General features: G+C 47.1%; 1 protein-coding gene across 1 annotated transcript; it reads left to right on the forward strand.

Moving 5' to 3' along the window:
• The first annotated feature begins 114 nt into the window (after positions 1 to 114).
• Positions 115 to 21,621, forward strand: nup210 (nucleoporin 210). Its single transcript, XM_040193688.2, has 40 exons — positions 115 to 803; positions 1,039 to 1,178; positions 2,335 to 2,466; positions 3,070 to 3,166; positions 3,354 to 3,504; positions 3,838 to 3,970; positions 4,081 to 4,239; positions 4,738 to 4,806; positions 4,911 to 5,017; positions 5,186 to 5,326; positions 5,471 to 5,608; positions 5,775 to 5,930; positions 6,469 to 6,667; positions 8,047 to 8,192; positions 9,148 to 9,366; positions 9,906 to 10,079; positions 10,379 to 10,571; positions 10,829 to 10,935; positions 11,148 to 11,252; positions 11,679 to 11,780; positions 12,434 to 12,562; positions 12,759 to 12,886; positions 12,973 to 13,108; positions 13,214 to 13,276; positions 13,646 to 13,825; positions 13,939 to 14,019; positions 14,159 to 14,290; positions 14,570 to 14,728; positions 15,036 to 15,127; positions 15,260 to 15,434; positions 15,604 to 15,779; positions 16,593 to 16,813; positions 16,997 to 17,133; positions 17,579 to 17,693; positions 18,227 to 18,373; positions 19,237 to 19,490; positions 19,564 to 19,768; positions 19,978 to 20,097; positions 20,262 to 20,339; positions 20,543 to 21,621. Exons 1-40 carry the CDS (start codon positions 643 to 645, stop codon positions 20,644 to 20,646), a joined length of 5,661 nt encoding a protein of 1,886 aa, XP_040049622.2. The 5' UTR covers positions 115 to 642; the 3' UTR covers positions 20,647 to 21,621.
• The last annotated feature ends 1,614 nt before the right edge of the window (positions 21,622 to 23,235 follow it).

Below are 23,235 nucleotides of genomic sequence, written 5' to 3' on the forward strand. Positions count from 1 at the left end.
TCAAACATTTAAAACAATGGCCTCTGGGGTCAGTTCATTTTATTCAAATCCATTTCATTTCAGTCACTTGTCGGAGAAAACAAACGACACACTGTTCCTTTAAGAAACAGCGTCACCGTCCGCGTCATCCACTCCTGCCTGTGACGTTTACTCTCCTCCCGGCATGCTCACTGAAAGTCCAATTATTAAGTTAATGGCGGGTATTTGTAAATGTCAGCGTTTAAGTTGTTGTTTGCGAATTGTATGCAATAATATAAGAAGAGAGACGTGTATTAATTGTCTCTGTTCGTTTCAAAGTATCTGCGTTGATTAAAAAAAGTGAGGGAGCAGAAAGGAGGGGGGGAAGTAACGTTAGCTTAGATTGTAACGCTAGCTTAACCGTTATCGTCATGTGCGCGCTGGCCGTTATCCACTGACACACACCGAAACCGAGCAGGAAGCGGTTTGAAAATAGCTTCGCTAGCGATGTTAGCTCGGCCACACGTCCTTCTCCGAGCCGCGACCCCAACGCCGCCGCGCGAATAGCCGCACTGGATGGGACGGAGGGAGAAAGTTTAGCTAACAGTAGAGAAACTTAGCGCCCATTCATTCGACCGCCGTAACCGCTGACAAGTAAATCTCCGCGGGCCTCATGAAACGGAAATGATTTCGCTTAAACGCGTATCCTCGGCTCTGCTGTTATTAATAACCGTCATTCGAGTCGACGGCTCGCCGAAACTGAACACCCCCAAAGTGCTGCTGCCGCTCGCCAGAGGCACAAAAATTAACTTCCCGCTGGAGATCACAGAAGGCTGCTACAGATGGTGAGTAGAACCGAGGCCACATGGGCCACTCGTGGCGATCCGAAAACAACCGGCCACTGGATTTCTGAGGGTTTCATTCCCTGTGTCCACCTCGCAGTACATGCATCTTTACAATAAAGCTGAACTCCTGCAAACCCATGTTATTCCACCTTAAATCCCCCAGATGATCAGCACAAGAACACTACACTTATTTCCATTACTAATACGTTTGTGTTGTTGTCTTCTTTTGATCCAGGTCCTCCACCAGGCCAGAGGTCGCAAGCATCCAGGCTGTGGAGGAAGGGAGCGACCGAGGCTGCTCCCGCAGAGCCGTCCTGCAGGCGCTGTCCACGCATCCCTCCAGGCTGACCAGCATCATCCTGGCCGAGGACGTTGGTAAATAGTGGTGTTAGTTGGTGGGATTTAAAAAAAACCCGCTTAGGAAACACGGGTACATAGGTACAGTTGTACATTTTCTGAATGCCATTTTGAAAATGTCAATGGTTCAGAAGAGGAACAGATGCAGTTCTGAGATGAAATAAGAGAATCATTCATTGGTCCCGCATTGGGAACATTTACGAAATGACAGTGGCAAAGGGGGTAAAACGGTTATTCATAGCATTATTAAAATAAAAAGAAGAATCAACAATATTAAATAATATGGACAGGTATCTTATAAAATATATATATATAATATAATTTATATATATATATGAATGGAACCTATAATATATAATATATTTTATTTAAAAAAATATATTATATAAATTTTAAGTATCATAACAGTTATTGCACACGTTTGAGGTGTTTCTGTACTATTTGGTTGATCAATGTACAGATTAGTCACTTACAGGTGGACAGTTTGGCCCTATAATCCAGACGGTGCGAAAGTGAACCTTTATCAGTAACCCTTAAACATGTGTGCGTGTGTTGCATCATGGCATGTGGTTCTGGAGAAACCAAATGTCGTGGGAATTACCATAGAAGTGGTTTTGCCAGGTGCTCATATCTTTCTGTCCATCTCTACACATAATTTGTTTTTGAGTTGCCAGTCCCGTTCTGTTGCACAACACTTTATTTTATATTGTGTAATGCCGTCCTCTGTTGCCCGCGGCAATGTTGGCCAGTCGCCAATGACCACAACAACTGCGAACAATCGCAGACATTGGCCACCAACATTTTGAATGTCTTGTTTGTAAAGTAAAAAACAAACTAACACTGTTTATTCAGACTACAAAAGAGGCGACTCGCTCCACCTGTCTAGCAAAACGTAACGTGATATAATCCATCACTCATGCAACAGCCCACTTAGCGGACAAGGAAAACCGCAAGATTTGGTTTTGACTTTGGGTGCAGCAGAGAACGGTTTAGAGCTCTCTCTCTGTTGCCATTTCCAGATTAGAGGCTTTTAGCTAAAATCTCCGTTGTCATGCTACGTGCATCAACAATAATTACGATTGCTCATTAACAACTGAGCCATTTGTTTTTGCCGAAAGTCCAATATTGTGATACTTTGTATATAATGCCCCCCCCCCCCCCATTTAATTTGCAGTTACAGGACTTGTACTGCGGTGTGACGCCATTGTCGACATCATCAGTGAGATCCAGATAGTGTCGACCACCAGAGAGCTCCATCTTGAGGACTCACCGCTGGCACTGAAGATTCATGCACTGGACTCTGAAGGTGACGCATATTGACTTTCCACAGGCTGCACTCATTGTCACTATATGCTGCTGGTGAATTGATATATAAGAATAATTCTCCTCACCACCTGCCATGTTACTCGATGCTGCATTGTTCATTTGCTGCTCTGAAGAGTTCTCGGAGGGATGACTGAGCGGGCTCCCGCCTGCATTTGTCCTCAAGCTGCTCCTGTGAGGTGGCTGTGTTTGTTCTGTTTGACTGGTTCCATTCAAGGCAGACACGCTTTTACAGCCTGATTCCTTCTGATGATGGCCCCGGGGGCCCTGGGGTTTTTGTTTTAGTTTGCCGTGTGCATTTGGGATTCTTCAGATGGAGTAAACTGCAAAAGGACGGCAACCATCCTGTAATAAAACGCTGTGTGGTTTTGTTGCAGCTCATTTTACTGCCAGGAGCTCTCAGACAATTCTGCTCCCAATCCTTTATACATCCAAGCATAGCGACCTCAGCCGTGTAACACAAGGGGAAAGGTCCATGCAAATATGTTCTGCTCCTCCCCAATGCTCACGTAGCCATGTGGTGAGGTTTAAAGCTGGGAGTTGGAGAAAGAGCAGGTCTGACCCTTTGTCCCTTTTTATGTTGCAGGAAACACCTTCAGCACCCTCGCCGGTCTGGTGTTCGACTGGAGCTTAGTGAAAGACGTGGATGTAAATGGATTCTCCGACTCTTACAATTCATTACGGTAGGCGCCTTTATGCTGAATCTGCAGACAAAGTCGACTGAGGGTCAAAAAGCTGACAGCAAACCAAAGTAGTGTGAACATACTTTTTTGCCTCTTTGCTTTGCTCTTTGAAATTAAATAATATTTTGTGCCATATGGAGTAGATTCACAAACATATTCTCTTACACGTCTCTTTTCTCTACTCAAGGGTACTTAAATTCTCCGAATCCACCTACACGCCCCCTGGATACATATCAGAAATGGAGCGTGTTGGGAAACAGGGCGACATTATTTTGGTATCGGGACAAAAAACCGGACATGCTAAGCTGAAGGCCAAAATAGAAGAGCCATTGTATAAGGTAAGCAAGTATAATGATCCACTTTGTTGCTGCAGTCATAGACGGTCTCAGAGGAGAAGAATACTTGTAGTACTTCTTGTGGTTGTTGTAGTGTGACCTCTGTACCGAGATGCAGGCGTCTAAAATAGCAAAAGATTGTATTGTTTTGTAATGAGTCCTTCCTGCCCCGTGTGTGAACGTCACAGCAGTCTTATCTCCTTGTTATCTCTTGGCCTATATCATTGTATAAAAGCTGAGCTGCTTGCATTTTTTACGTACACTTGTATAACACTGGCTTGTTAAGGCGGGAAGCTGAAGCTGTGTTGTTCGGTAACCATGGTGCGTGTGCCACAGGATGTGGGTGCTGCGGAAGTGAGACTCTTGATTCTAGAGAACATCCTGCTGAGTCCGGCCTACGACGTCTACTTGCTGGCGGGAACTTCCATCCGATACAAAGTCCTGAAGATACGACAGGGCACGATCACAGGTCCGGCTCGGTTTACTGAGGAGTTGAACCCCTTATTTCACAACCGCTGCTGTGGAACTCGCAGCCCGTAACACTCGAGCCTCCGTTTGACTCCCGTGTTGTTTGTCCAGAGCTCTCCATGCCCTGTGATCAGTACAAACTGCACGTTCAGAATGGCGCCATCGGCGCCAACGGAAACCCGGACGTCGCCGTGGCCCGTCTGGATCAACGCATCTCCACGGTGACGGCAATTCAGCTCGGACACATCAACGTGGTGCTGGATCACAAGAGTATCCTCATGACGAGTCGCTGTTATTGGCATATTCCACATGTTATTCTGTGGCGGGACCAGGGTTGTCCCTCATCGAGTCGTTTGGTAAAACCGTTTTTAGAGCGGAAATGCGACTACTTTGCTTAATGTCTCTTCCTTTTTTTATTTTCCCAAATAAGCTCATTTGATTTGAATCACTTTAAGGGGAGAAATAAACTGTTTATGTTCCCTCTATATGATCAGTCATCTAACTAACACCTATTTAGAAGGTGTGCTAACACGCTTCAGTATTGTAGTTCCTTGTAGATTTTCATAGTAATAAAAACGTGCCCTCAGATGTGATTTCAGGCAATTTTGCAGTAAAGCTCAGAATATACTTATAAGAACTGCAGGGAAGACTGCAAGTCTTTTTTTGTTTCTTCATTTGTTTGAAGCTGAGGAGTCATGTAGGAAGGTTTAGATATGTCAGTGTCAACAAGTGTTACCATGGCAACTTTCCTGAGCAGCATCTCCTCAGGCCTTCGGATGCAAGGAGTGTCTCGCCTTCCCAACAGCACTCTGTATGTGGTGGAACCGGGCTACTTAGGTCTGTGCCTTGCTCCCACCATTGAAAACAAGATGGACGTGTTTCATAGTGTGTGTCTTTACAGATATGTAGGCCAACCTCTGCTTTCATTGTCATTTCTGTAGGTTTTAAAATCTTCCCGGGCGACAGCTGGGTTCTGGAGAAAGGAAGAGTTTACGACGTCCTCATCGAGGTCTTCGATAAATCTGGCAACAAGGTTTACGTTTCTGACGTGAGTGTAATGAGTTTTATTATTATTTGATATTTCAAACCATTTACGAGAGAACCGCCGCAGTTGACGTACGAACACATCTTAACCAACGTTATAAAATGACTCCCGAGTCTGCTTCCGTCTCCAGTCATACAAAGGTTGTTTAAAAATCTGCCTTTGGTGTTGCAGAATGTCCGCATTGACACGGGCTTCCCGTTGGAGTACCTGCAGCACCTGGAGTCGTCTCGGAATGGATCGTATCATCGCGTGAAAGCGCTCAAAGAAGGCCTGACTCTGATCGACGCCACCCTAACAGCCGTTGTGGATGACGTGCGTTTTACTTGGAACTTTGACCTTTTTTCAGTCTGAATTGGCATCAGTGTTCTTTTTACACCCCCCCCTCCCCACACACGCGTTCTTTCCACCTCAGTGGAGCGAGCTTGATCGTCCCCTGCGGCCTCTGCTCTGTTTCAGACTGGAAGGATTCACGCACTCGCCAACCCAGTCCACAATGAACAGGACGTGGAAATCTATAATCCTATAGTCCTCAATCCCAGTATTCTGACGTTTCCATGGCAGCCCAAAGTTGGAGCTTATCAGTACACAATACAGGTGATTAATCCTTTTCATAAGGGACCCGAATGGCTCTGAAGCTGTTGTTGGGCCTTTTACACCGTTCTAATGTGTTTTCAGCGATTGTTGTTATTTGTGCTTTTGCCCAACGTTCTAAATGAACGACGTTTCTTTGTTCTCCTCTGTTTCCTGTTGCTCGTGGCAGGCGACCGGAGGGAGTGGAAACTTCAGCTGGTCTTCGTCCAACACCGCCGTGGCCACGGTGACCGTGAAGGGAGTGATGACGACCGTGAGTGACATCGGCGTCAGCGTCGTTTACGCTCACGATCTACGCAACTCGCTCCACTTTGGCCAGATGAAGGTAGGTTGACCTGGAAAAGCAACAACACGCCTGTTCATGAAAAGGTTTTCAGTTTTTGTTTGTTGTTAAGGGACTTACTTTACGGTCTTTGAGACATTGAAACTCTCAAAGTGATCACAGCAATACCTCGGCGGGATTTAAGGAGATTAAATCTCAAGGTTTATTTTTTGCCAAAGCTATGTGCTATTGACTGAAAAGTGTGGTAACTTAAGCTTCTATCCGGTGTTCTGGACCGTGTTTCTTAATTTCAAAAGCCATAATCCATTTCCTTAATCGGCTTATCACCTGGCAGTGCCGTTTCATACAAACACACAAGCGTCTTGCAACAAGGTGCCAACTCTTTGGTGCACTTCTACTTCTTCCATCGTTCCTTCTTTATTCTTTTAAGCTAATTGAGATCACAATGTCTAATAAATGATCTCTCGACTGCATTATTATTAATCATGAAGACATAAGAATGTGACCCGTAATCATCTGAGCTTGCACCATTTTGGGAGGATTCCCAGTCACACCTTTCCTCTTTGGTTTCCCCTCTCAGGTGTACGTCGTCGAGCCCGTGGCCATGGACTTTGCCCCCTCCCCGGTGGAGGCCATGGTGGGCCTGGTCCTGGATCTGCCCCTCAGGATATTCGGCCACCTGGAGGAGGTGGGGACGGAGCGGGTCATGTTGAGTGACTGCTCCCAGTTTGACCTGCAGGTCGAGGAGGAGAACCCCGGCGTCTTCCAGCTGCTCGACGGTGAGTGTTGGGATGGAGACAATGTTGTGTAGCAGCTGGTCTACTGTTATCACACATATTGGAGAGGGGGTGTGTGGGGGGGCCTCATAGGTTCTAATCATGTAATTACAGTGGATGCTCATTCATTGATCCCTCCGTTTAGTGTTAATCAATGTGAGTTGTGACTAATCACGCCTGTTGGCCTGTTGAACATGTTGTGGGCTTTTTGTGTAACTTCCTTCTACTGAGATGTTTATTGTGTGGTTGTCTGTTCTAAAAAATATATATTTGATTCTCCTTCTCTACAATTTCCTATAACAGAAGAAGAATTGTAGAAATGATGAATCCAAAAATATATTCCAGGGTTCCCGCGGGTCCTTAAAAAGTCTCAATGTCTTCAATTAAAATTTGCGTAATTAAGGTCTTAAATTGTCTTAAATTTCACGTAAAGTTGCTGTAGATATAATTTTTTGCGCTTAATGGCGACGAGAAAGCACAGTGGCGCATCGTAAAACATCTTGTAGTTGATTAATTCAGTATTGTGCGAAATGAGTCTCCGCAATTAAATAGCTGTTTACAGACGCTGACGTCAGGCTGCGTGTCGCCACTACGCGGCTGTCGATGTGAGGTTGAAAATGCAAAGAAGATGGGGAAGTGCAAATTTAACGACAAGTGGATGGAAGAGGATGCATTTAGGAGGTGGTTGGCGCCAATTGAAAACAACAATGAGGCAATGTGTAAACTATGCAAAATGACCTTTTCATTAGGGACCACGGGGCTCAAAGCCGTCGAGTCGCACATGAAAGCACCAGCGATGCGTTGCAGCAGCTAGCCATAGCGGGGCCAGGTTAATCCCTGCATTGTTTGCAGCACGACTTAACGACGTTACAAGTTCAGACGCCACCTCTCAGTCGGCTGTAACAAGTGTGCGTTAAAAAAGTTTGGATTTCCATTGTAGGAGGCAATAAATTGCGTATTCCAAAGAAATTGACATTTTGGGGTCTTAAATTATATTTTTTGAGGTCTTAAAAGGGTCTTTAAAAGCATTAAATGTTACTTTTGAAATGGTGGAAGAACCCTGTATTCTCCTTTAGACAAATGTGTATTAATGTGTTTATGCTCTCCATCTCCCTCTGAAACCATTTGTACGGATTTCAGGTAGTCACTGCAACATTTATCTCTTTCAAAGTTCTTCTGTTAGCAAGATGTACAGTTTTTAATCCTGGAATCTTGTATTATTGATCAGAAGAGCAGCCTGGGACACATAATACGGCCGCTGTGTACTCGCTTGTGGTTTGAGAAGGGAAGATAGACGAGCACCCCCGGGCGAACAATTGGAACTATCTGTACATTGTCCAAACTGCTCTCTTTACTCGCCTTCCTCCGCCCCCCCCCCCCAGGGAGGCTGGCTCCTGGCCAGGAGCACTGCAGTGGGGTGAGGGCCAAGGCCCTGGCCCCCGGCTACACCGTGCTGACCGTGAGCTACACCCACGGCAACATTCATCTCAGTGTCAAGATCACCATTGCAGCGTATCTTCCTCTCAGGGTGAGCCGATTCCTCGCCGCCGCCTCGCTCATCTGGAACTTTTCAGACAAATCAACTGCGTATTTCTTGAGGTGCCCCAGAATTCATTTCCTTCTGGATAGTTTCTTCCAGCTGCTTATTCAGTACAATTCTTACACATTTTTCCTGTTCAGTCTGCAGGGTGTAATTATCTTAAACTTTTCCTCAAGTCTTTGTTGTGGTTTTCTTTTTATTCTTTCAGCGCACCAATTAGCTTTCTTTCTTTGAAGGAAACAAACTCCCTCGTACACACACGCGCACGTTCATACACGCAGCCTCTCCTTACAATAGAGGCTGAAATGCGATCATCAGCAGGTATTTAGAACCTACTCCTCCCGGGTTCCTCTTTGCATTTTAATTGAGCGTTGTACTCTGATGTGTTTTCTACACCTGTGCTCCAGGAAAATGACTTCACCTCTTGTGGTGGAGAAGTGATGACGTGTATTATGATGAGGTGACCACATCTTCGATCACGAGGCATTCTGTCAGTCCTGATCCACCCATAGCTGTGGTTTCCTTCATTCTATATTCAGGGCATCAGTGCAGCAACGTGCTGTGTGACGCTCCCCTTTTGAGGGCATGTCTTTATAGTGGAATCGCACCGTTTGATTGAAAATAGTGCAGACATTTTAGTTTCCTCGCTTGTTTTTCCTTGGCAACTAAAGGTTGTTTTGTTCAGCTGTAATCCGCAATATTTCATACTTAACGTCTCCCCAGTTAAGCTCCTCTTAACACTAGAATGGCCTAGCTGAGTAACATGAATACCTGCTTTGTCAGTTTTTAATTAAGATATCTTTCCCTTTGCTTTCCCTCAGTGACATTTCTCTCACCAAAGTTCTGAGTTTTTACATTTTAGTCAGTCGAGATTTGTAAAGGCATTTTATTCTGTAAATTGTAAGTTCTGCATTTCCTAATTAGACTTGTTGTTGTTTGGCAGGCGATCGACCCCGCGTCTGTTGCCGTGGTAACTCTGGGGTCGTCCAAAGACATGCTGTTTGAGGGCGGACCGCGGCCGTGGGTTTTAGAGCCCTCAAAGTTCTTCTGCAGCCTGAGAGCAGAGGATGAGGCCAGCGTGAGCCTCACTCTGACCAGCCCCTCATCTCACAACTACAACCAGCACTGGGTCAGAGCAACCTGCCGGGCCCTGGGAGAGCAGGTGAGACCCACCGGAACCACGCTGGGTTGAACAGAACGGCGCCAACATGTTGCATTAACAACTCCGCTTACAACATTTTGCTCTGGATGTTTTTTGTTTTGCCCGTTGTTTAAAATGACTCTTTATGTGCATTATTTGGGGGAAATTGCCAACAAGGCACAAGATAAATGATCCCTTTCGCACTACTGTGATATTTTGTCAGTTGTTTACATAAAGTAACACCAGGAAAAGATCCACGGGAGCCTGTTATTTGTTATTTTACTAAATGCTTAGTATCATAATGGCACTAAGAATAACAATCATTTTTAACAATGTATTGTCTTTATACTCTTAGACAATTTTTCTCTTCAATTGTTCATGCTGGATGCTGAAAAATTATACGGTTTCTTTTCCTACACCGCTCAAGAGTTTTCGCAGCCCACCGATGGTTCTGGATGATCGTGTCCGCGCTGTGTGACTGTTCATCATGCTCGTCCTCCCAATAGTTTCCGGCTGTGGTTTGTCTCCGTCCTGCTTTAACCCTTTTCGCTGTTCTCCAGGTGCTGGAGGTGATGGTGGGAAACAAGGCCAGTGTGACCAATCCGTACCCCGCCGTGGAGCCGGCGGTGGTCCAGTTTGTGTGTGCCCCCCCGTCCCGCCTCACCGTGGTGCCGGTTTACTCCAGCCCGCAGCTGGACCTGGCCTGCCCGCTGCTGCAGCAGAACAAACAAGTGGTACGTAGGCGGTCAACAAGCGGCTAGAGGTGAATGCGAGTTACTCGCCTGGCCGCTAAAAGGCGACTCCATCGCTGGGTGAATTCTGCTCATTTTTGACACTAATTTTTGAAATAATTTTTATATCTGTTTGCTTCTAAAAGGAGACATTTGAAGATCTTACAAAATAACTTGTATAATACTAACACCCCTCAGCTTTTCTAAAATGATTGTGTCGTATCCTTAATGATAATTATTAATGGGTTTTTTTTGAAGCCTGACTTTTTGTAAAATGAACTCCTCTCACCACCTTGTTTCAGGTACCCGTTTCAAATTACCGTAATCCCGTTTTGGATTTGGCTGCTTTTGATCAACAAGGAAGGAAGTTTGACAACTTCAGCTCTCTGAGCGTCCTGTGGGAGTCGAGCAGCGCGTCGCTGGCCAGCGTTGAACCCGCTCTGCCCATGGAGCTGCAGCTGATGGAGGACGACAACAAACAGAAAAAGCTTCACGGTAAACCTCCCTGCTCGTGTGTGTTTAGAGAACAGCGGGTTCTCGGCTGAACTCTTTTTGTTCGAGACTTTTGCAAAGCAGCGAGGCGGACGAAGCTGTGGCGGGATTTCATTCTACAACGGCGGAGGCGGCCGGGGAATTATTCTTTCAGCTATTACTGGGAACGGAGCTTTTTGTCTTTGCCGTCTGTGTCCATAGATTAGTGGTGACAAAAAGTTTGTATTGGCCGTTTTGTTTTAATTGCGGTTTGTTTGCAGGGCGCCAGACGGTTCTCGTCCATCATCAGACGGGGGTCGCTGCCATCACAGTGACCGCTGTGCGTTACCAGCTTTCCCACCTCGCAGCAGCCAAAGTACCCGGTCCAGTAAGTGACCCGACCAGTAACACAGCGCCATCGCTTTTCATTCCCAATGTTATTTAAAGTATCCGTATAATGTTGTTCTGTGAACATTTTGCTTCCACTCGGATGAATGTTTTTTTAATTGAGTTGAAGGAAGATCTGAGCTTTAAATACACGTTTTCACTTTTATTTCATGTAGGGGGAATATTCATAACCATAACATTTGTTTTCAACAGTATGACAACTTGAGCCCCGTCTCGGCCACTCTGGAGCTCCTGTTGGTCGAAGACGTGACGGTTTCTCCCAACGTAGTCACCATATACAACCACCCGGATGTGCGGGTAAGGACAGTCTGTTCGTGGGTTGCTTTTCTAAAAGCGCATTTAATAATTCATCAAAGTATATTATGTACTCTTTCTGCCCAAGAAGAACAGAAATGCAAATGAGTTGAATCCCCCCGGTAACATGCAATGATTTCAAACGGCACAGTGGAGTCTTATTTCCCTCCTCCCTCAGTGGGCCTCCCTCCTAATCCTCTGACATATAGGATAGTTGTGGGAGGTGTGGGGGTTAAATAACAGCTAGTGACCTGTGTGAGGGGATTTTAAAGAGTGAGTGTGGTCAGAGGTCACTGATGTCTCATGTGAGGCAAATGACTGGGACCGTTTTCTCCCAGCAATATGTTTTTTTTATATATATATATATATATATATTAGTATTTCACTCACACTTGTGACACGAGGCATTCATTGTATTTCGTTTTGCAGGCAAACTTGGCCCTGCGAGAAGGATCCGGGCACTTCTTTGTCAACGCCAGTGTGAGAGGGATCGCGAATGTGGTGTTCCAGGAGGCCCAAGCAACAGCTCAGGTAAGACGGAACAGCTGGACTGAGGTCGTGAATGGTTGGAACATTTCACTTTTTTCCTATTTTCAATAAAAATGGGTATCTGAATAGTGAAGTTATTTGTGGGTAAATGGTGTTGGAGCAAATGCTAGTTAAGTGGTTTGGATTTGTTTCTTGTTATTCCTTATTGTAAAATAGTTATTAGATATTTTTTAATTTGTTCACAGGGTGTTACACTTTCAAAGTACTTTTAATCCATAATTTAACTTGCTTGCTGGCTACCACATGACACATTTTACACTATGTATTTAACTAAATAGGTGGATTTCGTTTTTATCAGCCCAATATCCCAAGTGGCTTTTTAATCTGTACCGTTTACGACATCGTCTGTCTTTGATTATTTACATTTAACTTTGATTCTCCCCAGTTATTTCAAGCACATTTATTTTTTAATTACCATAAATGTCTCCACCTTTCAATACTTCCAAACTGTTCTGGACTGAATGGAGTCGTTCATTAGAATACACAATTATGATATTGAACAACATGCTAAGGACTTTGAGTAAATCCATACCGGTGTTCTTTGATCCATAAAGCCGTGAGGATTATGGATTAAAGGAAACCACTGCTCAAATATTCTCCCATGATCGACCCTTTGATTTGCTCCGTGTACCCAGGTGTCTCCTCTTCACCCAGGGGAGGTGAAAGTGATGGTTCATGACCTTTGTCTGGCGTTCCCAGCACCTGCCAAGGCCACAGTGCACGTTTCTGACATCCTGGAGGTTTACGTGAGAGTCGTTGACAAGGTGAGTCCCCCCCCCCCCTCCATGGATTGATTGGATAATCCCTATTATAAGTATTACACATTCCGTCTTCTTACAGCCCAACCCCGTCCCAATCGTTATAAAAGCCAGTCTTGAATTGCCCTCATTAGCTTTGCCCCGCCTGTGAACCTAAAGGACTGTTTCCCCTGATGGATGACGCCGCTCATCTGTATTGCAGGTGGAGATCGGCAAGTCTGTAAGAGCTTATGTCCGAGTCTTGGACGATAATAGGAAGCCTTTCCCAGCCAGCTACTTCCGCTTCATGAATCTTAAACTCAAGGCGGCCTCTGGAATCGTCTCTCTGAAGTGAGTATCTACTTTAGTGCTTGTTGAGGAAGTCACAAAACTTTGTGTTCAATCCTAAATGTCTCTCTATTGATTTACTCTTGCAGATCATTATCGGAGTCCGCTGAAATAGATACGGCTGTTTTTGTGGTGAAAGGTGCTTCTATTGGTCAGACCACTCTATCAGCTGTTGTAGTGGATAAAAATGGAAGAAAAATTGCCTCTACACCTCAGCAGATTGAGGTAAAACACTTCAGTGCAAAGTGCTTCAATGTAAATTCAAGTCAATAAGTTTGACTCTTGCATGTGTGTCGCACAGTTGGTTTAACCTTTTCTTTTCACTTCAAGGTATTTCCACCCTTCAAGCTCATCCCAAAGAAAATCACCCTGCTAATTGGAGCAATGATGCAAGTATGTATAATATTGATGCTTCAGCTTTGTCTGGAAACAGCTGGTCTCAGTTCGTCGCGCCAGAAGAGTTCATCTTCCAAAAGAGCCCTAATTTTAGAGATAATTTTAGCCTAAAGGCACTTGGTTTGAACACCCAGCTTGCCTTTTGTTCTCCAACTTGTGCGTTAATTTGAGAGCATTTACCATCCAGCCAAGAGGCCTCCTAATGCACTGCACATTACTCGTGTCTGATACCCATTTTCTAATCTTCACACGCGAAAGCTGTTGTCTCGCCTTTCAGTTGGTTAACATCCCTCGTATTCAAGGCCTGGTTTTCCCCGTTTCTTTCTCTCAAGCTCTTTCTTTTTTTGTTCCCACTGTCCGTAACAGATCACGTCTGAAGGTGGCCCCCAGCCTCAGTCCAATATCCTTTTCTCTATTTCCAACGAGGAAATAGCTTCCGTTAATGGCATCGGCCACGTCAGGGGGGCCACCGTCGGTAATGTCACTGTGACCGGGCTGGTGCAGGCTGTTGATGCCGAGAGCGGGAAACTCGTCGTCGTGTCTCAGGTGAGTGAGTGCGCGCGTGTGTGTGCGTGTGTGCGCGTGTGTGCGGTGTTACGGACGAGTATGTCGCTGTTAGATTTTACAACAACATCGCGGCTCTCATCGCGTGTCCGCAGGATCAAGTGGAAGTCGAGGTTGTGCGATTGATGGGCATTCGAATCAGAGCGCCCATCACGAGAATGAAGACAAAGGCTCAGGTAGGATCCGTTTGTAGAAAAGCTACATTTTGAAAATGACCCCAAATCCAGGGATTATTTTTCAGCATTGCGATTAACTGTAAAACAGTGAATTGGTTCATATTGTTCTCAGTGACCGCCTTCTCGTTTTCTTTTCCAGATGCCTGTATACGTGATGGGTCTGACTAATAGTCAAACGCCCTTCTCCTTTGGCAATGCCGTGCCCGGCCTCACCTTCACCTGGTCCACAACCAAGAGAGACATTATAGATGTCCAGCCAAGACACATTGAGGTACCCTGCACATGAAGGTTTCATTTCATATCCAATGCGGTTTCTGCCACTGAGCCGTTTCTATTTTTGTCCCCTGCTGTCCCTCTGATCCTTTTACCAGATTGATTTAAAAGTGCTGTCCCGGCATCGCATTATGATTAAACACAAACAGAATCTGCCTCGTCTCTGCTTCCTTGTCAGCCTCCGCCTCGTCCTTGCTTCCTCATCACTGCTGCCCTTTTTCATTTGATTTGCTGCTGCCATTTCTGCCCTCGTCACAATGGTGCCCGTCTCCTTCAGGCTAACGTGGAGCTTCAGTCCGAGCACAACTTTGGCATGAGGGTGACCGGCAGAACGAGAGGGCGCACGGGGCTGAAGGTGGTGCTCAGAGTCACTGACCCCGATGCCGGGCAGCTGCTGGAGAATCTACAGGAGCTCACGGATGAGATCCAGATCCAGGTACAGCACTGTGGCGTCGCCAAAAAGGATCTCTGTAAAACGTGTGTCCCTCTGTCCTCCGCACCAGAGTTAATGATGCCGTATGTGCAGATATTTAAGAAAAGGCCACTTTTGTGAACCAAGGAGCTTAACACGACGGTGTCCCGTCAGCTGCTTTTCTCAAAGGAGAAAGCTGGAGTTTAAGCTGCTGAGCTTTGGAGTATCTGCGGTTTTTAGACCACATGATGCACCGCGTCTCATAAACACCAATGAATGGTTACAGCCCTCCTTCTTATTTTAAGCTTCAACGTTTTTGCTTTCCTCAAAGGTCTATGACAAGCTGCACATGCTTAACCCCGAAGTCGAGGCCGGGGAGTTACTGATGGCTCCGAACTCGGCCCTCAAACTCCAAACCAGCAGGTGAGTAACAACTGCCTGCGCGCTGCTCTAAAAGCACGTGGATTTGTGCGATAAGATTCATCGCAGACGGTGACTTGGAACTTGTAGCTGAGACGAACTAGATTCCATCGTGTGTCTCACTGTGTCCACCAGGGACGGTGCAGGCGTCCTCTCTTACCAGATACTGGAATGCCCGGACCAGGTTGTCACCGCTCAAGTGGACGATAAGGGCTTCCTCTTCTCCGGCTCCCTCACTGGCATCTCCTCCCTGCTGATCACCTCGCAGGAGACCTTCGGTGTCAATCAAACTCTCATCCTCGCTTTGAAGGTGAGTTTTTCATTTTCTGCCTTTTGCCCTCATAGCTATAGTCCAATAAATTGTTTTAATGAATGTTTGGCCCTAAAAACACTCTTTTCTATACGTTTCAGGCCTAATGAAAATGTATAAAGCATATTCTGATATCCATCTGAGTGTGACTCCTCCCTCCGTTCCCCAGGTGGTACCTGTGTCCTACGTGCGCTTCAGTACCAGCCCAGCGCTGCACACACACAGCAGGGACAGCCTGAAAGCCTTACCGCTGGGCATAGTGCTCACCTTCACTGTGCACTTCCACGCCAGCACGGGAGAAGCTCTTCACAGCTCCAACTCCCACCTCACGTTCTCCACAAACAGGTCTGTTAACGTGCACTTATTGAATGATGGAATGTGACTGGTACTGCGTATACGAGTATGTCACACACAACACGTAATCAAGCATATCGTCGGTTGTTTGTATTAATATCTGTAGAGAACAACAGGGGTAGTTGAGGACACGGCAGGCAGCACATTAATTTACTGGGCTGTTCCTCCAACCTCATTTCCGATGGAGTCGTTTCCACCCGAGTGAGTGTTAAATGGATGGATGGGTGGTGCGGGAGGCAAGGCGGAGCACAGCCGCCCTCCTGATGAGGAACTCCCTCCTCTGGGTGCACAATAGATTCTATTACCTCGTTCGCCAGGTGCTGGCGGATGGTTTTGGGTAAAAAGCCTAAAGATCCGAGTGTTAACGGGCCGGTAGGAGCAGGACTGAAGAAGGAGCACGTTGGATTTCACCTCCATCTCTGGTGGAAGCAGTTTGGCCCGATTTCCTCAGAGCAAAAGGCCGGCAGCACCATTCTTTGGAAACGGAGGCACAAAGCCAGACTTTCTATCAGGGGAAAAAAATAATCTATAGGATGCTGCACTAAACTAAGAATGGGAAGTTATTTATTATTTTATTTTTTTAAGCCTGTCAAATAGTATAGGCTGAATTCGTGTTTGTAAATCTCATTGGAGCAACCAATGAGGAGCTGGAATGAATAATGGTTGTAGTCTTGGGTGGTGGAACACATGGGGACGAGCGGGGGGGTCAAATGGAGATAAATGACGTCAGTCTTTGCGCCCTCGACCCAAATCTGACTGACGCCAACGAATCGAATAATTTGTGACCTGCGTTGTGACCTGCAGGGACGACCTGGTGCAGGTGGGGGCCGGGCCCGGTAACCACACCCTGACGGTGCGCACGGTCAACGTGGGCCTCACGCTGCTCGCCGTGTGGGACAGCGAAAACGTGGGCGTGGCCGACTACGTTCCGCTCCCTGTCGAGCACGCCATCCACCCGGATCAGGCCCACAGACTGGTGGTGGGGGACGTGGTCTGCTTCGCCGCCCACCTGACCAGCCCGGATGGTGAGAGGGAGCGTGCATGTTAACTTCTTCTGCTTTTTAATTCCTCCACAATCTCCATGCGGTCAAAAGTTTTATTTCTTTAATGTGATTAAGCAGAATCTGTGTTTTATCCAACGCTGCAATTCATAGAATTTACATATTATAAAGCCGACGTATTCCTTATACGTCTTGCCGTCTGTGTAGGTGGTCTCGGAACTTGGAGCTCCTCGTCCGCTGGCGTCCTGCAGGTGGACGCCAGAAGTGGTGCCGCGGTAGCCAGAGACTCCGGGACCGCCACCGTGTACTACGAGATACCCGGCGTGTTGAAAACGTACAGAGAGGTGTGTCATACGTGTTTCTGCCCAATGCGTCTGCATGACGTTACCGCGGATGACGGTCACGCGTGATGGTCAGGCGTGATGGAGTGTGCAGAGGATTCATTCTGGCTCCGTCCATCCCGTCACGCTCCTCCCTGCTCCTGAGCTGAACGTTTTCTGCTATTCTCTGAATTTTTAATATGGGCAGAATGAGAATTAATGCGGTTCTGACTAAACGAACTTGATGATGATACGTGTGTGTTGTTTGTTTTTTAGTGTGAGAGAAGACTCCCGATAAAGGGAGCAGTAATGTGATATTAAGCAGTGCAGTTTCCAATTAGTTTCACACTCTGCAGCTCTTGATGTGAACAGTTGGTTGTCGCCGTACTTTAAACTGTGATTAATTGAAGCTCGCACCTGAATCCTCTCAGGACTTATTGGCTGTTTTCTCCCCGCGTGCGTTCTGCAGGTGATCGTGTACGCAGCGACGCGGACGGCGGCCGCGGCGCAGGCTGCACCCGTCAGGATGGGGAAGGAAACTAAAGTCCTGCTCTCGACCCGAGGGGGGGGGACCAACCTCATCGGTACGGAACTCACCCACTTCTAGGGGAGGGTTTGTTTCAAAAAGTCCATCTGTCACCGTAGCGCGGCACAAAGGCTGGAAAGAGGGGGGACGCCAGCTCGTCTGTCTCCGTCCGACGGGGACAAAGTCCACTCAGCGCCGACCCCCCCCCACTTCCCCGAAGCGCCGCGCTGACATGATTCATTGTGTTTGTTTGTAGGAAAAGCAAAGTGGAAAGTCCACAATGGACAGTTTCTAAGGACGGTTACGTTCTGGGTTGCTTTGCCACGCTGACCTGTATTTCCTGTGGTTGCCTGGCAACTGCTCACATCCAATACTTAAGATCAAAAGAAAACTAGAAACACAAACAACAAGATTAGAGGTGTTGTGCAGATTTTTCTTATCTTTTTGGATAGTGGCAGGCTGGCTGTTTGGACCTGTTCATGTTTGACTGACACCAACTTTTAACTGATCTAATTGTGTTGATTTGATAATAACGATGGAATCTGATGAAGCGGAGACGTCTCGTATCTGATCGTGTGCTCCGCCGTGCAGGAACCTGTTCCTCTGCCCACACTGACGCCATCGCACGGCTGCAGCCGCAGACGTCTGTCAGCTGCCACGTGAGCTTCACCGGCGATGCCGTTGACTTCCCCGCTACTGACGTCTTTAAAACGCACACCAGCTTTGACTGCAGCATTGGTAAGAACCGCAACAACATCTCATTCCTGCTTATATTTGTATGAAGGCTGTGAGCATCTACACATCATTTGACAGTCCTGTTCATTCAAAGGATTCAGTCATTTTGCTCTTTGGGCCTTTTTTACATTTAGATTCATATATACATCAGTATTGGTTTAAAACCACATCTTGGCATCTCTTACCTGTCTGTACTAAAAAAAATGCTTGTTTGACATTCACATCATTTTCAACCTTTTTAGGAGTGTCCCAAAATAAAATGACTTTGAAAGCTAACCTGGGCGCACAGTGTGCAATGTGTACGCTCTGCATTACTGGCAGGAAAACACAATTTACAAGCGCAAAATCAATATCTGCATTGCCCGTGGAATGAGTTTAGCTGGGACTATAAAATGTGTCCAGGTGATGTATTGACCTGAGGAGACTCAGGTGGCCTGAGAGCACTGCTCTAATTTGGTTTGGGGTTTGGGACTTTGCCCCAGTCGGGGGCTTATCAGTGAGGTGTGTGTGTGAGGGAGACGGATCCCTCCCCGGTCTTACTGGGAGCACTGGATTATGACGTGATGGTTTTAGGCATTGAAACTAAAGAAAGAACACATTCATTTTAATTTATACGCATCGCTAACCACCTCGTCACCGGGAGACTGGACTGTGAGAGCCGCGCAGCTCATATATTATGAATTTGTTTATTTGTTCTGTTTTTAGTGTACTGCTCAATAAAGGGTGAGGATAATGAATCCGATCCCTTAGAACTCGTCCCGTGAGCACAAAGAAGGAACCTCTTTTTTTTCCGGACATCTTTCATCCCGCTTGCACGCATCAATAAATCATCTCGTCACTTCTTCCCCTGTGAATTCTCGCCGCAGGCTCGTACTCGTGCTCCGTAACCCTGCAGCCGATGACGGACCGGCAGACCCGCGTGCTCAGCGCGTCCACGTCCGACCTGCTGGTGAGGGCGGGGCTGCAGGGCGGCGGCGTCTTCCCCGGGGAACAGGTCAGCGCCCGGCTGCCCATCGAGCCGGGCCTCTACTCCGACCAGACCGAGCTGCTGCTCACCAACCTCCACCCGTCGGCGGAGCTCACCGTGTACGGCCCCGCGGCCGCCCTGTCCACCACCGAGGTCAGGCCTCTAGGAGAGCGTCCAAACGAATGTCCCGAAGCACCAGAGTAACACACCTCTCCGCCTTTCTTAGGTGGTGTCTGCTTCTGCCAACATCGCCGTCCAAGAGAAGGAGGTGCACCAGGGCTTCCCCAGTTTCTCAAAGTACACCATCAGCGCCGTGGACCCTCAGGCTGCGGTCTCCACCTCCGTCTCCATCAGCTGCTCCTCCAGCGGGCAGAGCCTCGTCGTCCCGGTCGCTTTGATCCAAGTGGCCGAACCCCGCGCCGCCAAGCTCGGTCAGGAACCCCGTCACGCTCATACAGCATTGACGACATGATTAAAGATGATACAAATCGAATAAATTTGAATTAAGTCTGTCAATTAATTGAATAAAAAGTGGTCGCCTTAAAGGTACAGGACAAGGAACAGAGAGGAACCTGCTTTTTGTAGCGATGCTTTGCAGAGGTTTTGTCAGCTTATTATCCGCCCCCCCTCCTCTCTGCAGCTCTTTCTCCAGTTGTTTACGCTGAGGGGGGCCACTCCCTGCACAGCTTCATAACCTCCTACCAGATGATGTTCTTCACCTTGTTCGCTCTGCTGGCTGCCACAGCCATCGTCATCATCGGTGGGTCATTCGCTAATGGATGAAGGAAGTGCTAATACAGCGTTGTCATAGCGATGGCAAAGTGAAACAAACGCTTTGAGAATGTGTGTTTTGGTCCCATTCTAAATCACCGTCGGAGTTTTTAATACCGAGCTCTTGAGATGTGTTTTCCTTCTCTCCTGCAGTCGTCCACTCAGTGTTCAGCCCGAGGGAGCCGGCGTACCACCCGGCCTTCATGCAGAGGACACCACCTCCCGTCTTAGGTAGGACTCTGACTAAAGGAACGACTGAATAAAGACCAAGTCAGGACCATTTTTTATTTTTTTTGCTAATGAAGTTATTTAGTGAATGTCTGATATCAAAATATACAGCGGGTGTTTGGCGGAAATCTACGTCACCGAGGCCAACCCGGGCCGCACCTCCACCTATTTCTAGTTAATGTTGTTGTGTCTCGACTCTTTTCCAGGTCTGAACTCTCCGGTGATGAATTCCTTCAACCGCACGATACCGAGGACGGACCCAAACAGCAGCCCCAGGTCGCGCCTCTACTCTCCAGACTACAAGTCCTGATGGAGCTCTGAGCTCTGCGCGGGCCATTCATGCATATCGAACGTGCCTCTGACGCCGCGGGACCTGACCGCTAAATGTCAGCCTCGCCGAGTCGTGCTCTCACCCCGGTCCGTCTTCCGAAGAGAGATACTCACAGGGCTATTCCCTCGTTGTGTGGAAACCGATTTATAAATGTGTTTTTGTTGTGGTTTTCCATAGAAATGGCTTTTATACGAGACTGACATATTTTGGTTTTTATTTTCGGGTAAAAATACCACGAGTTTGTGCTTTAACCAACGTTGCTTTTTGTGTTGATTCGCTACTTACTGTCCGTGATTTGAAGTTTGGTACTTCAGGAGGAACCTTGTCCATGAATGACACAAAACATTCACTTGAAAGTGTTTATTTTTTTTTATGAGCAGAAAACACGCTCTGTTTCGTTTGTAGCCGACACCTTTTGTGAAATGAAACCGTCCTCCTTGTATATGAGGAACCCTTCAAATGTGCACAAAGCTAACTGAGAAAAGGTGTGGCTTGTTCTTGTCCAGGGCATTTAATCACTTAACATTACTGTTTAGTTTGAGCCACGACGCGTGCAGCTAGTGTGATTCATTAATGTGAAACAGTTGGGGAATGTGAACCATTATTCAGCTTTTATCCCGGCAGAAGTCATCAAATGTGACCTGGTGACCTTTCGGAAAATGTATGCTTTGTTTTTTTTAACCTGAACTCCGGGAGGAGACTCGTGTTGCACTGCAGAGACATCAGTGTGATATTTTTGTATTGAACAAAGAATAGTATTTATGTTAGCTAGTGGAATTCAGTTTTACTGTGAGACGAGTGTGTGTGTGTGTGTGTGATGATCAAATGGTTTCATCGTTCTTTGTGTTTTTCATGCCTTTCCATCCGACCTGAGCAGCTTCAGCACCACTCTGTCTGCTTGTGTGCAGATGCTTTCGCCTTTTGCCAATTAAAGTTTCTTACTTTTCACGTTCAGCACCTCGTAGTTCTTCACAACACTTGAGGGACAAGGAGTCTTCCTGCAGCCAGACAGGAAGCATATTTCTTTATCCTGAATAACTGAAGTACAGATTGTCGATCCAGTCTGAATTAAATGCTGTAGCTTCTCTTCTACTTGGAACCGTGAATCCGTCAAACGCACCCAACCTGCAAGTTTCCTCCACAGACGTCCCAATGAATTCATTTTCCTGCATCAGTGCCGCGTCACTTATCTCGTCTTGATACGCCTTATTTTCCCTACTTGTTGCCTTTTTATTGACAGTTAATCTATTCGTTGTTTTTGGGGAAATCACAAGTTTCACCTTTTTTATTGTTACTGAAATCCCGCTCGCCACAGTCTGACCTGGTGACACAAACGGGATTCTCTGGCTCCCTGAGGATGAGTAAAGGTCTGCGACATCTGATCAAATATCTCCCATCTGTCTGTGCCCCCCCACCCCGGACCCTCCCCGGGCTCATTTGTATGTCCTCAGCAGCCACACGCTGGCAGACAGACGGGCTCCAGCGACGCACCGCGGGGTCCTTTGTCGAGCAGCAGAACGTGAGGTGTGTGTGTGTGTGTGTGTGTGTGTGAGATCCCGGGCGTCCTTAACGATGGGCGGGACAAAGTGATGTTAACCGCTGCGTTGTGTGAACCAACAGGCCGCCTGATTGGCCCATCCGACGCCGCAGGTGCTCTTTGCTTTAAAAGTGGAAATACCCCACCCCCCTTTTTTTAAATCACTCCCATCAAATGCTAGTGGGGGGGTTCGCAGCGTGCGCGTACATCTATAGCTCATTAAAGCGGCTGTCCGCGTTAAGATAAAATGATACTCAATTTATTCTCCATTATGGGACGGCAGTTGCAGAAACCCCCCCCCCACCTGTCAGCCTGTCGGGCTGGGAGAAGTCCTGGCTGTTCCAGATGACTTACCGGGCTGTCAGTGGAGGGGGGGGGGTCGCTGAACGAGACCTGAGGAGAATGGCAAAGCTGCTCTCCTTTAGGATGGTGTGAAAGCCCCCCCCCACACACACACACACCTCCCTATGGAAGCTCCACACTTGCAGAAAACCAACCTATTTTGTTTTTGTATTCCTGACTTTATATAACTTGATATCCGATAAAAGGAGCAAAATGCTTCATTGTCTGCAGATCACACAAACCACACGTCAAAAAACCAAAGGGTTTTCCTTTCACTCTGCTGGTAAAACGATCGGTCGGTGGTTTCCTCCATCAGTGCTGATCAAGAGAGCTTCCGTGTGCGTGTGACCGGCCAGCCAAGGGAAGAAGGGAAAGATCCCAACAGCAAAACAACAAGCTGCACTATTGGCTGCATGGCTGCTGGTGTTACTCATCCAGAGGTCCTGAGCGCTGCGATGACTTGCTGGTTTGTATGACTGATGGAGCTGCATGGTGGATACAGGTGCACAGATGTTAAAGGAGGGGGGTGCCGCTGCGAGCTCGGAGTACAAACCACAGCCACGTTGTTGTTTATCTTCACAATGACAGTTGTGCGAGTGGCTTTGGCCCATCAGGAGGGGACGCGTTGATGTGGATGAATGGCTGGAAGGGACCATGTTGAGAAGGTACATCGTAAAGTCCTGTGAATC

This window comes from Gasterosteus aculeatus, chromosome 2, assembly GCF_964276395.1.
Source record: "Gasterosteus aculeatus chromosome 2, fGasAcu3.hap1.1, whole genome shotgun sequence".
In the NCBI taxonomy this organism is placed as follows: domain Eukaryota; kingdom Metazoa; phylum Chordata; class Actinopteri; order Perciformes; family Gasterosteidae; genus Gasterosteus; species Gasterosteus aculeatus.

What these genes read in the sequence shown, in the direction of transcription:
- nup210 (XM_040193688.2), top strand. Translation starts at nt 643, where the DNA reads ATGATTTCGCTTAAACGCGTATCCTCGGCTCTGCTGTTATTAATAACC. An exon ending in CTTATCAGTACACAATACAG is followed by an intron (nt 5,609 to 5,774) that starts GTGATTAATCCT and finishes TGCTCGTGGCAG; the next exon opens with GCGACCGGAGGGAGTGGAAA. An exon ending in CGTCTTCCAGCTGCTCGACG is followed by an intron (nt 6,668 to 8,046) that starts GTGAGTGTTGGG and finishes CCCCCCCCCCAG; the next exon opens with GGAGGCTGGCTCCTGGCCAG.